This window comes from Alosa alosa, chromosome 7 (genome assembly GCF_017589495.1).
Source record: "Alosa alosa isolate M-15738 ecotype Scorff River chromosome 7, AALO_Geno_1.1, whole genome shotgun sequence".
Classification (NCBI taxonomy): Eukaryota; Metazoa; Chordata; class Actinopteri; order Clupeiformes; family Clupeidae; genus Alosa; species Alosa alosa.
In genome coordinates, this window is record NC_063195.1 from 24,424,256 (window position 1) to 24,439,523 (window position 15,268).

Genomic DNA, 15,268 nt, shown 5'->3' on the forward strand with positions numbered 1-15,268 from the left:
AATGAGCGTGTGAGTTGTTACGGGAACATACACAGACACCAATTTTAGGAAAAGGGCTAATGTTGACCGGTCTTCAGCTGTTTTGGTACGGTTTATTACACATCCAGAAGAATGCATTTGAGTCGTTATAGACTCTGGCTTATTATGGAGCATAATAGGAACAAAGTTATGATCAAAAAAATTATCAGGGAGGAAAAAGCCGTATTTCAATGGGTATGACGCCACTGAGAGAGAGAGAGAGGGACATATAAAGAACTCAGAGAGAGAGAGAGATTGGTCAGTCTTTGAGCAACACATTTATCAGCAAGACCACCAGCTGTGTCTCCAACAAAACTACACGAAGAACATCAACCACCCGGGCGTCAGGTGAAAAGAGAGATGAGGAGATGGAAAGTGACAATTAGAGGAAAGAAATGTCTATTCTGTGTTGCAAAAAAACGTCAGGACAGGGAACCAAAGAGACGTCCTATTTTCCAAAAGTTTACCTGAACACAGAATAATGCTAAATATTCAGCCTTTGAACTATGACAAATAGCCTTGGGCTTGTTGTGCTAACTGATCAAAAATGCCCCAATATCTGACAGCTACATTTTCATGTGCTGAGCCTGATGCATATTTATCTTCCCATCTGTGGGGCGCGCGCATAAGCATAAATAAATTACTATGAATAGGGGCTCTCTCTCTCCAACAGAAGCATATTTAAGCCACAGAAGGTGTTTTCGAACAGAATACACATGCTAATGTTGCCTGGGCCCCGACAGTGCTGCACAGTGATGAAAAACAACGCTGCAAGCGTTATTATTATTAGTAGTATTATTATTTCTTATACATTTTTTCGAGATTTTTTAAAGTTCACATCCTGCATAATAATAATGTCACAAATGGCTGCCTCTGAACCTATTGATGCCGTGGAAAATGAATAGCTGCTGGAGCGATACACAACTGGACCCAGTGCAGTTGCTGCATTAGGAGCAAAATTGTTTCCCAGCAGGAGGGGAGAGAAAGTGCCGGATATCAGTGAAAGTTCTGGGATGACACAGAGATGGGGGGTTTTACATTCGAGTGGAGTGTTTGTATATTGTTTTGTGCGTTGGACTCCTGGATATGATTGGGTGACATATCAAATAAATGGGTGACCACAGGTGTGCCATGTGCTGTATGCATATATACTTCCTCTCTCTCTCTCTCTTCCATCCAAATAATGTGATTCACTTCCTCTCTCTCTCTTTCTTAAACATAACATTTAAACATTCTATATTCATAATGCAATCATAGCAATTTTTTCCTTTCGCCATCATGTCAGTGCCTAATGGACAGAACGCATTGATTCTAATGACCACCTCAGACATTTCATTCTCCAGTGCTTCCTTTACTCAATACCACACTGCAAGGCATGACTATAGATAACATAAAAAAAAAAAAAAATCCCTCACATCGTTTGCACTCTGGCGGTCTCCGAGCGGCAATAACAACAACTTTGGCACTTCGTCTTGGCTGAAGGGGCAGTGTCGGCTGTGTGACAGAGTGGACTACTGTTGCAGCTGGCCGGCCCCTCCTGGGATAAATCATAGGCAGGCTGTCAGGAGTGATGGACTCGGACCGAGCGTGGAGACTGATGGACAGCTGAACAAACACCCCGGTCCGGCCCCCCCGAGCCGAGGTGAGACGGGCATGGGCAGAGCAACGTCACCCTCACCTGGACACAGGGAGTCCAGTCCCTGGACAACAGGCCCTGTGACAGCTGGTGTTTTGTGTTCAGTATATATATATATATATATATATACAGCTCTGGAAACAATTGTCGAATGAGTTGACGGTCATATTCAAAATTAAGAACCAGTACAAATTTGAATATGACGGTCCACTCATTTTTTTTATGTTACTCAGCAACTGTAGGATGACATCAGACAAATGTGCAGTATATGTGTGTGTATGTGTATACACACACACAGACACACACAGTGGCTTGACATATGCTTGACTGTTGTTGCCTACTTAATGATATTAAAATATACTTTTTTAGAGTACATAATTAGTCAACACCTGTCCAATGTGGTTTGCATTAAGCATAATTAATCATTTATTGGACTATTAAAGTTCTTATTATCGTTGAATGCCATTCCTTAATTATTTAAAATAACCAACTAGCTGGTCTCAACCTAAACATCCTGATCTATAATACAGATCAAAATTAAAAAAGCTTATAGTTTAATATGATATTGTAATTAAGCTTTATAATACAGTGGGTTGTTAAATTATGGTTTGTGTGCTCTCACCTAAGCAGTGGTTAAGTGGAGACTTGAGCTTCATTTTGAGAGAAACTCATTAATAGACACATTGGGTGATGTGCTTTCATTTTCCTCCTTCAGCCTTCAGTAATTATGTTTTGAAGTTTAGAAGAGGCAAAAAAGAACATTCATGCCTCCTACTCTTCATTCAAGGTCAAACGCATGTGAGAGAGGAAAAACAAACAAGATAGACAAACAGAGAGAGAGAGAGAGGTAGGGAGGGAGAGAGAGGGAGAGGGAGGTCTAAGATAAATCTAACCCGGGCTATTATGAGGTGGCTTTCTCAGGGCCTCCCTGGTGAATAAAGACAAATGGCTCTTGTTTATGCCAGGTTTGCCACGCCTCATATCCATTTCATGTGTGAGTCCCGTCTGCCAGCACTGCAAACTTCAAAAAGTGAAATAAACTGTAATGGAAAGGAAGCCTATTAGGAGACGAAGCACTTCCATAGTGCGGGTGCGGGCAAGCAATCCCATGGGCGCAGTTCTGAAATGACAATGCTGCCATCCGCTCTGACAAGGGTCCTTTATCAAGCCCAGCACACGCACACAAAAAAAAAAAAGAATAAAAAAAAAAGAGAAAGAAAAAAAGAATCCTGTTTCCAATCACTTTGGTTCCACACCGTGTAAGAGAGAGAGAGATGGATAGAGATGGAGAGAGGGATGTAGAGAGATAGAGGGAATGGAGAGAGGATGGAGAGAGAGATAGGAACGGAGAGAGGGGAAGAGAGAGGAGAGAGAGGGGAAGGTGTGAGAGAGAAGCCATCCTTTCCCCTACTCACACGGTGCTCATTATTGATGTTGGGAGACCCGAGTAGATTTCACGAGCAGCGGCCGTCAAATTAAACAGAATTTACCTGTCAGTGCCGCAGAGACAGCAGAGAGAGAGAGAGAGAGAGAGAGAGAGACGGAGAGAAAGAGAGAGATAGAGGGAGAAGAGGATAGTGAGTCGACTTGGAAGACGTCAGGGCCCTGGATAATAATTAAGGCAGCTCCGCTGGGAAATTCAGCCGCGCTACTTTGATTTAGAAAAGCCATGGCGTTTATTCTGAGGTGGGAGTACGCCCGATAATGTGTTTGAATGGAAAGAATGTGTGTATGAGTGTGTGTTAGTGTGTGCTTTCAGCATGGGATGCTGCTGTGCCAGATTTCAGATATCAAACAGCCTTATTTATTACAATCAATACTACATTTTTACAGTCTACCTCAAATATGCTTTTTCAACTGGGCAGAAACACACTTTTTATGACCAGACTGAATGGGGTTATAATTTATACGTATATTTATCTATATTTCAATACCCTTTTAATCTATTTTTTTTCCATAAGTACGCTGTGTGTAAATGAAACCGGTGTCGTAGATCATTGCAAAGGGAGGGAGAGAGACACTGTGAATTCCTTCCATGGTTCCTATGTTCAGCCGTCTAGTCAGAGGTGATAACAGCCACTACCACTGTCCAAGGACATGTCCAACATGCAGTCCTCTCACGCGCCAGTGTGTGTCTGTGTTCATATAGAGAAGGTATGTGAGAACAGGCTACTGGACACTTTTGGTGAAGAATTGTCCTACTAAAATGGGATATTACCTTGCAGTAGGTCATATAGAAAACATACATTTACATTACTGTGTTAGCCTAGAAATCTAGACGCGCCCCTTGTGGTGTCAAATCCACATTAAATAATACAAACTCAAAAGAAGTCCGCACACTGTGGATGTATACTGCAGATGATGGCTTTAATGCACTCCGGAGCATTAGTTAGTGAAGCAAGCTAAGCTAAGCAAAGTAAGAAAGTGAGCAGTGAGCAAAGTGAGCTCAGTAAGCTAGCATCCTCTGGCTGTTGTCCAGCCTTTATACCCCTTCACGTCATCCCAGACAAGACCCACTCTGTCTTAACTACCACTCCCACTATCTATCTTAACAGATAGCTGACCAGGTCACATATGGTCCTTCACCTTTGCCCTCTCATCCTGTTTTTCCTACATTCTTTAGGTTTTGATCACATTTCCTGGCGCCAAACCTTATTGATGACCCTGTCAGCCAGATCTGCTCTTTCCCTTAAACCAGTCTTCCTTTCCCACACTGAACATACTACAGACTTCAGTTTCACAAAACAGTGATATTACACAGAATAAAGATACTACATAAAAGATATATAAACTAAAGGATATATGTCAATAAAAGTCACGACACCCTAGCGGCAGATTATATTATATTATTAAATTATATTTGCTGCCAGGGCTAGTCTAGCAACTCTCCGTTGGCTTGTGAGCTCCAGAAATCGAAACTCAATCAGGCCAATGAAATCGTGTATAAAGGTGGGCTTAACATAATGATTGATGGCAGAGTTGCAACGGTTTGGCTTGAATTCCCTGCTACTTGAAAACAAATAAGATGGATGTTGCTGTTGGCGAACAGTGTGACACGAGTTAAGCTTTTATTAAGTTGGCAAACGTTTGAACTAGCCAACTAGCTCCGCTGGTGGGAAACGCATGACTCATAGCGCTGCCGCTGTCCTATTGCGTGCAGAGGGAATTTGAAAGACAACTGATTATCCCGCCCCTCGGACTGAGCACTGCGAACGGCGAGTGCCCAGACCCTACATTTTAATGTGGGTCTGGCTCGTCAGGCTATTACTGTGTATGAACAGGGGGCAAAATTATGTTTGACAACACCTATAGAAGTAGCCTATAGAAACTTAGACTATTAAAGTATATGACTATTAGGTAACACTTAACTTGAAGGTGTCTACATAAGAGTGACATGACACTGTCATAACTCTAACCCTAACTTGTCATGACAAAAACCGAATTACACTTTACAGATGTGACAGAAACGTTTATTCTTGTTTATAATGTTTATGACAAGTTCATGGCAGTGTCATGTCACTCTTATGTCGATACCTTGAGGTAAAGTGTAACCGACTTTTTTCATATGGGTATGTTTCCATTCCATAACACAGCCATCCCCAACATAAAGCACTACCCATCAGACCAGTATACCATCTCTCCATCCACTGCAGTTAGGGTAATATATTTAATATGACATCCCCTGGTTTACAATGATTAGTCTTCTTATGCATGTGTCTGTTCCAAACAACCAACACACAACTCTCTTCCTGGAACACCGTCTGTGGGGATTTCTGCCCTGGGCCATAAGCTCGGAGCCATGTTGGTGACACAGCTGTGAGTATAGCTAAGTGTCCCTATATTCATACTGCCAGGAGAGACAGAGAGGGACAGAGAAAAGGAGAGAATGTTCTGGAAAAAGGTTATTATACAGTGAGAGACAAATCTATTACTTCTCACTCTCTACAAAGAGGCAATTATGGTCTGTTTGATTTAATCAGTTTGTTTGTATTCAATCAGTTAACTTTTTTGTGAGTGTCAGATTAGTCCCAAATGAGCTACTGCAAGAATGTGTTTTCAACATTTATGAGGCTGTAATAACATAAATTGAAATACAACTTTTTGGCGCATTGGGTGTCGGAGAGGGATGAGCACACAGTGTTGTGTAAGCAGACACGGAGATGTGTTTGCAAAAGCAAATACAGATACAAAATTGGCGCGCACGCACAAGTGCACACACACACACACTCAACTACCCAACTACACACACAGACATATAGAATGCATTTTTTTGCAGCACACGGTAGAATGACTCAGGAGTCACAAATTCACGCATCACAGAAAGCATCTCTCTCTCTCTCTCTCTCTTTCTCTCTCTCTCTGTTTCTGTCTCATGCCACGCTGCATTATGATGGCGGTGACGACGGATTTGTGAGTTTGCTCCATGAGGCATGCCCAAGCCCAAGCCTTACGCACACACTGCAAACACAACTGGAGAATAATCACAGTAATCCGCGCCTGATGTACAAAAATACATTTATTTGAAACAAGTTCAAAATGACAGATTTGTTTTGTTGTTTTTGTAACTGTAGAAATATTGAAATCAAGATTTAAAACAGAAACAGCAGTCATGACACATGCAGATTGGTGTAAATCAGGGCCCGATGGGAGGAGAGTGAAAGAAAAAAAACAAAAAAACAGACGGTACAATGGTTTGCCCTTGGAGCACATTTTCAACAAAAAAAAAGCCTATCTCTTAGTCGCAAATTAATCTTCATATCAAGCTCCACCATCTTAATTTTGTGAACATTTCAAGTTATAGTCAGATTGGTACAACATATGCTCTGAGCGATGCAATGAGAGCTTACTGAGCCGAAGCAAATTAAATCAGATAGGGGAAGGATGAACAAGCCAGATAACCACACTCAACTGTAACGGGGAATAAGAAACGATATGGGGGTGTCACAACAAGGGTGGGCGCCTTCCAGAAAATACTTCTATCACAGAACCGATGGCAGCTCAGTCAAAAGGGAAAATGGCAGATGAGAGAAAAAGAGAGATTTGGCATGATGGCAGTTGGGCTAACCTATTAGCTTTGGGTAAAAAAACACGGGAAAAGTGACAGTGACGTGATTCTGCATCCAATTAAATGAAATAAACCCTTTTGAATGATGGTGATTTGAGCATATGCCAGCCTATGTAAGACATTTTAATGCTAAATGTCTAGAGGGTGCAACATAATGATAGCATTCTCTTCAATGCAAGCAATCTTTACATGATGTTAGCGTGACATAAAGCTAGCCACGCCACTCACCCCATTGGCCCATGTGAAAAAAAAATAGACCTACAGTAGAAACAACAAACAAGAGGAAACCAAATGACTCAGATGACTCGACTTGTGGGAGAAAAAAAAAACAGACTAACACAAATCTCACACTCGACACAGTGATAGCCAGTTTCACTTGGACCGTGGTCATTTGAAAGTGGCATTTTAATGAGTGAGAGGACGAGGCTTGATGAGACTCATTGAGGTGGTGTGCTCGTCGTGATGGGGGGGATGGACCCTTGGTCTGTGCACCTGGACGCTGACCTCAGCAGATTTACCACCGGTCAGCCACAAGAGGTCTCTGTTAATGAGCCTGTGTTTTAACCTGACACCACGGCTTGTTGTCCTGCACAGCTGCAAAATGTATGCCACACTTGGGTGGGTGGGGGGCAAAAACGGCTGGATATCAGCACTTTTGAAGAAAAGTAAAAAAAAAAAGAAAAAACAAAAAACACATTAAAATAAATAAATAAATAAAGTAAACAAGTAAACAATCCAAAAGATACCAAAAAGAAAAGTTGAGATCACGCTGATGTGCATAAAAGAAGAAGAAAAAAGAAGAAAAAAATGTGTGTCCTTTGGGGGGCTGAAGTGCAGTCGTTTGCTCTGTTTGCTTACACTAAATTCTAAGAGGCTCTGCAAAGCAACAGTTACGGCCCCGTCGGGACTCCTTCCAGTCCAGCTGGACAAATGAATTACATCTGGCCATATTTTTCCTTCATATATCGATAAGGATCCACAGTCACAGCGGCAGCTCCGTTTCTGCTGATGCCAACGCCGGGCGCTTGTCTCTCTGTATCATCAGCAGAGATGCACTCTGTTTACTTTTTCGAGATAGAGAGATAGAGAGAGAGAGAGAGAGAGAGAGAGAGAGAGAGAGAGAGAGAGAGAGAGAGAGAGATATGCTCACCTTTTCCCCAAAACTAAGAGCGTACGTCGAGAAGTGGCGCCAGCTGCTAATGGTAAGGGCAGAGATAAGGCCGACTGCCCGCTATCCCCTATCGCCTCTCTATCCCCTCCCTATCACCTCGGTCCAGCTTGAGCTGAGGCGGGCTTGGGCAGTGAATCCCAAAAGTCTTTGAGGGCCCTGGCACCCTGGCATCATTCCTAAGTCCAAAAACGACAAGCACTCTGCTGACCGCGAGGAACGGGTGTGTGTATGTGTGCGTGTGTGTGTGTGTGTGTGTGTGTGTGTGGGAGGGGGTATTGGTATTGGGGCGAGATGCTGGCTTCAAAGGGTAAACTACTGGGTTTGTGGCAGGTGGAGTTGAGAAATGTTGTTTGAAAATGCAAAGCATTTAACTATGCATTTTGTTTAGGTCTCCCCCACCCCAAAATAAATATTTATAAATAGGGCCTATGTGTTGTGTAACAGGACAGTTCCAAAATGTTACATATCTTATAGTTAAATGCATTGCAATAGACATTACATCATGAATCATTTCAAAATGTGAACAAAACATATATATAGAATATTTAAAAAAAAAGAAACAAGAAAAAGAAATATGAATGATAAAAAAGAACTATTTACAGCACTTATCTACAACACTGAAATCAAGTCCTCTGAAATAACATGCACAAGTCAAGGACCTCTTAAAAACCACTAAAATGATTTAGAATTTGTAAGCAATGTTTAGATTCTCAACACACTTTAAATGTAAAAGAGACTATGGCCAGGTCTACTGTCTTCCTGATCCTATTTACATTACAGCCAAGTAAAGATGAAGTCATATAGTATTTGCTGTATATACAGAGAAATAGAATGATCTTGAATGATCTATAATACAGTTCAATGCTGTTTACCAGTAGACCAATGACTGATACAATTAGGCTGAACACAAAAAAGCTGCAACATAATATATTGTATAAAATATTCCAATAAATATCAGAATATTTTACAATATTTAATGATATACCCAAAGAATACTTGAACAGGATAGGGAAAAAAAAGATAAATTCTTAGCGGACTATGTATGAGCTCTGAATTCAACTGGTATCACTGTAATGGCAAAATGTGGTGTTATGTGGATAAAGGCATTATCTTTTATAAGGCTTCCACTTAATATTTAGACATAAGCTGTAAACTATGTCCACACAAGCAGTACAAATTAGATCAACCAAAAATTATAAACACTTTTGCAAATCAAGCAAATATACAATGCTTACATTAGTTTCAGTCCGAACCTTATATGAAAAGTGATTATCGCTATGGACATACAGCACGCTGAGAAAGAGAAGCCATTACAGGATAATGGACTAAAAGGGGGAAAATAGGAACACAAGAGAGTCGACAAGTCTTGAGATGCACCTCTGCAACAAAACAAAAATGTTCTATGTCTGACTAGAAAGACATTAGCTCCATTTTTACACGTTGGATCAAAATCTGTCAAACACACCCGCAGGCTGAGAGTCAAGAGAGGCATTAATTGATAGAGCCAAAGAAACAAAACGAACAAAAAAAAAAAAAGACTAAAATGTCTAATGTTGTTTGGAGACATTCTCTCTCTCTTGATTTTCTACCCAGAATGTCACACCGTGATGACAGGTATGATTACCACCACCGTTATTTTTAAGCAGGTTAAGTCAACTTGTTTCGACTTGGTATTAATCTTAGCGATCAGAGTGATGTCATATAACAATGTGCTCTTTATCTCTCCCTCTCTGGTTACAAACAACTGGGGCCTACAAGAGAAAAGCACTAACAACTATTTGACTGATTGCCAGAGCACTTGGTCTTTCGCATATGACGCTCATCCTCGTGGCAGGTTCACAAAGCCGTTGTTTCTCCGCAAGCATTTGCATAACTTGTTTAGCTTTGACCCCTCTTTCCATGGCCCAACTGATAATTAATATGGAAATGAGAGACCACCCCCCCTCCCCTCCCCACAAAATCACTGTCATGTTTTAAAAATAGTAAACGTTCACATGAGGCTTTTCAAAATGTGGAGTTAAAGGTGACGGTGGCTAATGTGGAGAGGTTTAGGAGCAGCAGCTGAGTCGAGGCCAACTGCACAACGAAAACAATCACGAAACTTCAACAAAGTAAACAAATAACCAGTGATGTCCTTGATGTACATGAACCTGCTTGGAACCTATGGAACACCTAGAGCTTCCTCGTTTGCCCTAACGTACTTTCTAACGGACTTAAACAACACAGTGTACGAAGGGGACATTTCCATGTTGAGAAGAAGCACTACAGTATGGAGATTTACACCCTCTGAGCTCAAAGCTATTAGTCATGGCCACATGTTTAATCAAATCTCACTGCCCATTCTCTTCTGTATCACCTAAGTCCTCAACAACGGGTTCAGTTCTTTTAACTGTATGTCTTTTTTTTGTCTTTTTTTAATGGTTGTTCTTTGAATCTGCCGCGTACATCTTAACAAATGGGACATCCATGCAGATCGGTAGAAATGAGCGCCTTAGAAAAGTATTAACATGATGGTTTTGGGGGGGGGGTTACAAAAGGAAACCAGGGGGACCCTCATGAATGGCGTCTCCTCCTTGCGTGCAGACCTCGGTGACGCCGACAGATTTTCTTTTACACACTCGTACAGTTTGGAATCTCCCTTGTGCTTTCGCAGGTGTTCGCCATGCCCCCTGTGAAGTTGACAGAAAATAAAGGGTGCGTTTGGTACAACTCATTAAATCTTTCAAAATTGTCACAGAGGTGGGGAGAATTTAGGTAATACTTCACTTGAGACCAGTTTAATGAGACTGACATGATCTTGTCATAAACATGACATGGCAGATGTAATAATGTTGTGTTACCATTATCAGTATTTGTCATGACAACTCTCTGAATTTTACATGCCATCACAGCTTAATGTCACTTATCACACAACAACGTCACTTGTTATTCAGTGGTCACAGCATCTTCCAGTCATGACAACTGCCGAGTCTAGCAATATAGGAGACTGATTGCTATAACTACTTATGACAGCATATGACATGCGGCCTTACAAAAGTTACGTCATGGTTATGTTAGTCTCGTGAATGGCGGTTAGGGGTTCGTGTAACACGTGACCAGAATTTGTAGATACGACGTCGTCACCTCTGCCCAAGTCACCGCGGCAGCAACGATGAGCTGGAGTTCCGAGCTTACGTTTGGCACGGCACTCCAGCTCCTTCTCCATGAGCTCCTTCTGCGTGGGGAACTCGCTGAGGGTGATCTTGGGCGCCGTTTCGCTCTGCCCCACCGTGTTGATCATCTCCTGTTCCTTCTCGTGGTTCACCTCGGCGTAGATGTTGATCCACGGGATTTTTCTGGAGGGAGGGGGTTGAATGGTCAAAAGATAAATGGACTTCATTTGAATAGCACTTTTGCAGTTCTTTGCTCCGAAAGCACTCAAAGCGCTTTACAATTTCATGCAGCACATTCACACAACCATACACACGCACACACACACACACACACACACACGCACACACGCACACGCACACGCACACGCACACACATAGATGGCAAAGGCTGCCATGCAAGGCGACAACCTGCACATTACAATTTTGGGGTTCAGAGTCTCTGCTCAGGGACACTTTGAGTGGGTCAGGTGGAGCTGGGCTCCAGCTAGACAACCTTCCCCATGACTGGGTGCCAAATGATCCCTTCACTGGGAGAGCCCATGTGTCCACACTGACCCTCAGTCGTCACGGTGGACCTAACAATGCGATGTACTACGTGTGTTCGCTATTGACATTCTTGCTTTGCTGTCCCTGTTGCATTATAAGGCACAAGCAAGCCATCTAGATATGATTATGGATTCAGGACATTTCCCCATGTATAACAAACCTCTATCATACTGTACCCGGGAAAATAAAGCTATTTAAGATATAAATATAATATAAATAAAAATATATAAAACTGCCGGCAGTATAAAAGCTCAGTGGAAACTGCTGGAGAAGCTTAATGAAGGTACAATGTTTTGCATTCCTATTCATATTTGTGATGGGAAATTCATGTTTTACCCTATTACGGAGACACTCTTCTATTCAATTGCAATTTAAATTGGAATTAATTGCTTTGTTTTGTCAAGTGTGACATTTCAATAAATATGCTTCCTCTTTAAATTAATGGGGAAAAACCCATATCCATTATTGATGATAACTTCAACATTTCTCCACATCCTTTTCCTTGTGAATTATTTTGAGCCCAAATAAATAATTCAGAGACTTACTAACAGTTTTCCAGTGGAGGTACTCCAACAGCATATTAAACAATTTAATGATACTTTTCAACACTTTTTCAGCAAATTAAACCCTACACAACATTTAAAACCAGTGACTGTGTAGGGGAGAAAAGAGAAAAGAGAAAACCCTGAAACATCACATTTGTGTCACATCTCTCAAAACATATTAATCACCAACAACCGGTGAAAAAACACCCGCTAAATCTTGACAGTAATGATATAAACAATAACATAAACAAGAATGCAGACATTGTGGTTCTAGAATTTTCTGTGACAACACGTGAAGACACGTTTGAACAACTTGGGCTACAATGACACATTGTAATGGGAGGATACGAAACTCTCAACAAAAAGTTATTGTGTGCACATCCCACCTTCTGGCAGGTAGGACTACCAACAATGCTTTAGACTCCCATATATTTAATGTACCAAAGGCTTTTTGTACATTAAATATATGCGAGTCTAAAGCAGTGTTGTGGACATTATATATTTTTTCACTAGGATACAAAACTTCTAAAACTAAACTACAAAACTTCAAGATTTCTCTTAGGTCATATTGCTTTCTTCGTGGTAAGACTCGGACACAAGATGGGTGAGTATCGCATGCTCTTTGACAGAGCTCGCTCAATGTGAGTGTGAGTTTGAACGATCTGAGGTGCTCAGGGAAGCACTTACCTTTTGAATTTATAGATGAGAAAGACGGCTAAACCCAGGAACACCACGGAGAGAAGCATGAGCATCGCAGAGCTACTGTGTCTCGGGCTCGAGTCTACAAGCGGTGCTGAAAGAATGAAAGGAAGAGACAGAGAGAGAGAGAGAGAAATAAAGGAAGAGAGATGAAAGAGAGAAAGAAAGAAATAATAAAAGAAAGAAAAAAGAAAGAAAGAGAGAAAGAAAGAGAGAGAGAGAAATAAAGAGTTTGTTAATAATTGTACAATTACATCATTAAAACTATTGCCTCACCTTAGCAGACTTCAATACTGACTGACCAGTTATAACAAACCTGTTAAAGATTTCTTTTCTTTTTCTTTTGCGCAAAAAACATTTGACTTCAAAGTATTTAAAAATGAAGCTTAAATGATCATGTGATAAAGATCTTGCACCACTTGTGCCATGCTTTGCTAATACCGGTGTCCTTGAAACAGCTTTGTGTAGGCCTACTGTACAACAACGTGAGCACTCTGAGCGTGACAGTTGGTTACCCTCACATACCACATTTTTACATATATCTCTCTTCCTGACATGACCCCGTGACGAGTTTACTTTTGAAAAACTCCCGATTGCCGGTGTTTATTAGTGATATGGAAATACAGAGTAATGATAGTTCACTATGCCTCTGCCAAGCTTTTAATATCAGAAGTTTAGGGGGCCTTGCTAGCGTGAAATTGCTATTTCAAATGGCTGCATCTTTAAACTCCACGCCATCTGTTGGAAATAAGCTACCAATTTCCAGCGTCAGATCTATGATCATATTTTTTTCCCCTCCCTTCTTTGAAGAGTATGGATACAAACACAGACAGAAAATAGAAGCTCTGATCAACGTTTTAACTACCACTCACTCACACATGCTTGGCGAATTCATCACGCCCCAAACACGACAAGGATACCGGTAATCATATATATTTTCGAGAGAGAGAGAAAACGACACAAAACAAAATGTCAGAAAACTAACTAACACACACGTCTGCAGTTACTTCTGTTTGTGTGTGTGTGTGTGTCCCCCCCACTTCCTTTTCGTGTCTCTCAGGAACCTTTGAGAGGCAGCTCTCTGAAGACGATGACCTTTTTGCGGTGCTGCTGCTCCGAGGCTCTGCAGACCTTTTCGCGAGCGGCTCGGGCAGGGGCAGGGCTAACGTTAGCGCTAGCGATGGCGTCAGCATGCGAGCGGGAGAGTGACGAAGGCCACATGCTGCCACCGCAGGTGACCGGTTGAAGCCAAAGGGTGTGGGGGGTGCCACTCTCCCACCTCCCCCCACCCACCTCATCATCCCTGAACCTTTTACAACAGCCACCGATTCGCTCAGTCTCTCTCAATGTATGATATTTAGCCAAGGCACTATTCCACACCCAAACACACACACACACACACACACACACACACACACACACACACACACACACACACATATAAATTGAGCTTGTGTCGCTATTGAGCCTGGAGCAATGGCCACGAAAAAAAAGCTCCACAAAAAGTCCACCATTTGAATGTTTGAAAATGCAACCCACTATATACCCCCACACACCCCCACCCCACTGTTTCCCCCTACAGGCATGGGCCCATAGCTCCCAGACCATCACGCAACGTGACAGCCAACAATTACTTCATTTCAATGGAGGGGAGAGAAAAAGCATGCCTTTTTCCCCAAGGCCACTAATCTCTGTAAGCACAGCCACAAGCACACTCACCCCTGTCGAGGAGGAATTCATTTCTTGGATTTGGCCTTTTTATTCCTTGCTCCGCAAAATTGAAAGAGTGGATTTAGTTGGGTGCAGCTAATTTTTCCATTCATTGTTCGTCTTGCCAGGCTCATAAACATAACAGGAGTGTGTTTTTGTGTGTGTGTGTGTGTGTGTGTGTGTGTCTGAGAATGAATGTGTGGCTGTGTATATCTGTGTGTATCTCTGTGTCTGTGAGAAAAAGAGAGAGAAAGAGTGTGTCTGTGTGTGTTTGTGAGTGAGTGAGAGTGAGAGAGAGAGAGATAGAGAGAGAGAGTGTGTGTGCATGTGTGTATTTGTGAGAGCATGTGTGTGTGTATGTGTATGTGTGTATGTGTGTGTGTGTGTGTGTGTGTGTGTTTGTGGGCTGTCATCTTCTCCGCCTGATATGTCACAGCACTAACAGACCTCTGGTGTCTCAAGGACTAAATAATCAAGCTTAATTACCCCCAAGCAAAAGATTCCTCACAGTAGCACCACTAGTCGGGACATCGAGCAGATGTTACCCTCTTCTCATGAAAAACAAAGCATCGCAACAGTCTGTGCCGCAAATTACTCCTTCCAGAACGTTCTCCATGGCGTTGGAAAAAAAAAAAGACATGGTGACATATAGCACAATTTAGACCATATTTAGAAAAGAAGACTTTTGGTTCATTTTTAAAAAAAAACTATGATGAGCGTTCAAAC

General features: G+C 41.8%; 1 protein-coding gene across 2 annotated transcripts in view; it reads right to left on the reverse strand.

The window, feature by feature from the left end:
- Window positions 1–10,419: 10,419 nt before the first annotated feature.
- sorcs3 (sortilin related VPS10 domain containing receptor 3) overlaps window positions 10,420–15,268 on the reverse strand; it is a 201,916-nt gene continuing 197,067 nt past the window's right edge. Inside the window, exons 25-27 of one of the 2 annotated variants that reach the window (XM_048248497.1) lie at window positions 12,821–12,926; window positions 11,065–11,225; window positions 10,420–10,559 (exon numbers count right to left, since the gene is read on the reverse strand). In XM_048248497.1, coding sequence (XP_048104454.1) covers window positions 10,501–10,559; window positions 11,065–11,225; window positions 12,821–12,926 — 326 coding nt within the window. In that variant the 3' untranslated portion in view covers window positions 10,420–10,500. Of the gene's footprint in view, window positions 10,560–11,013; window positions 11,226–12,820; window positions 12,927–15,268 lie in introns of both variants that reach the window. The other variant, XM_048248496.1, reaches the window with a different exon arrangement.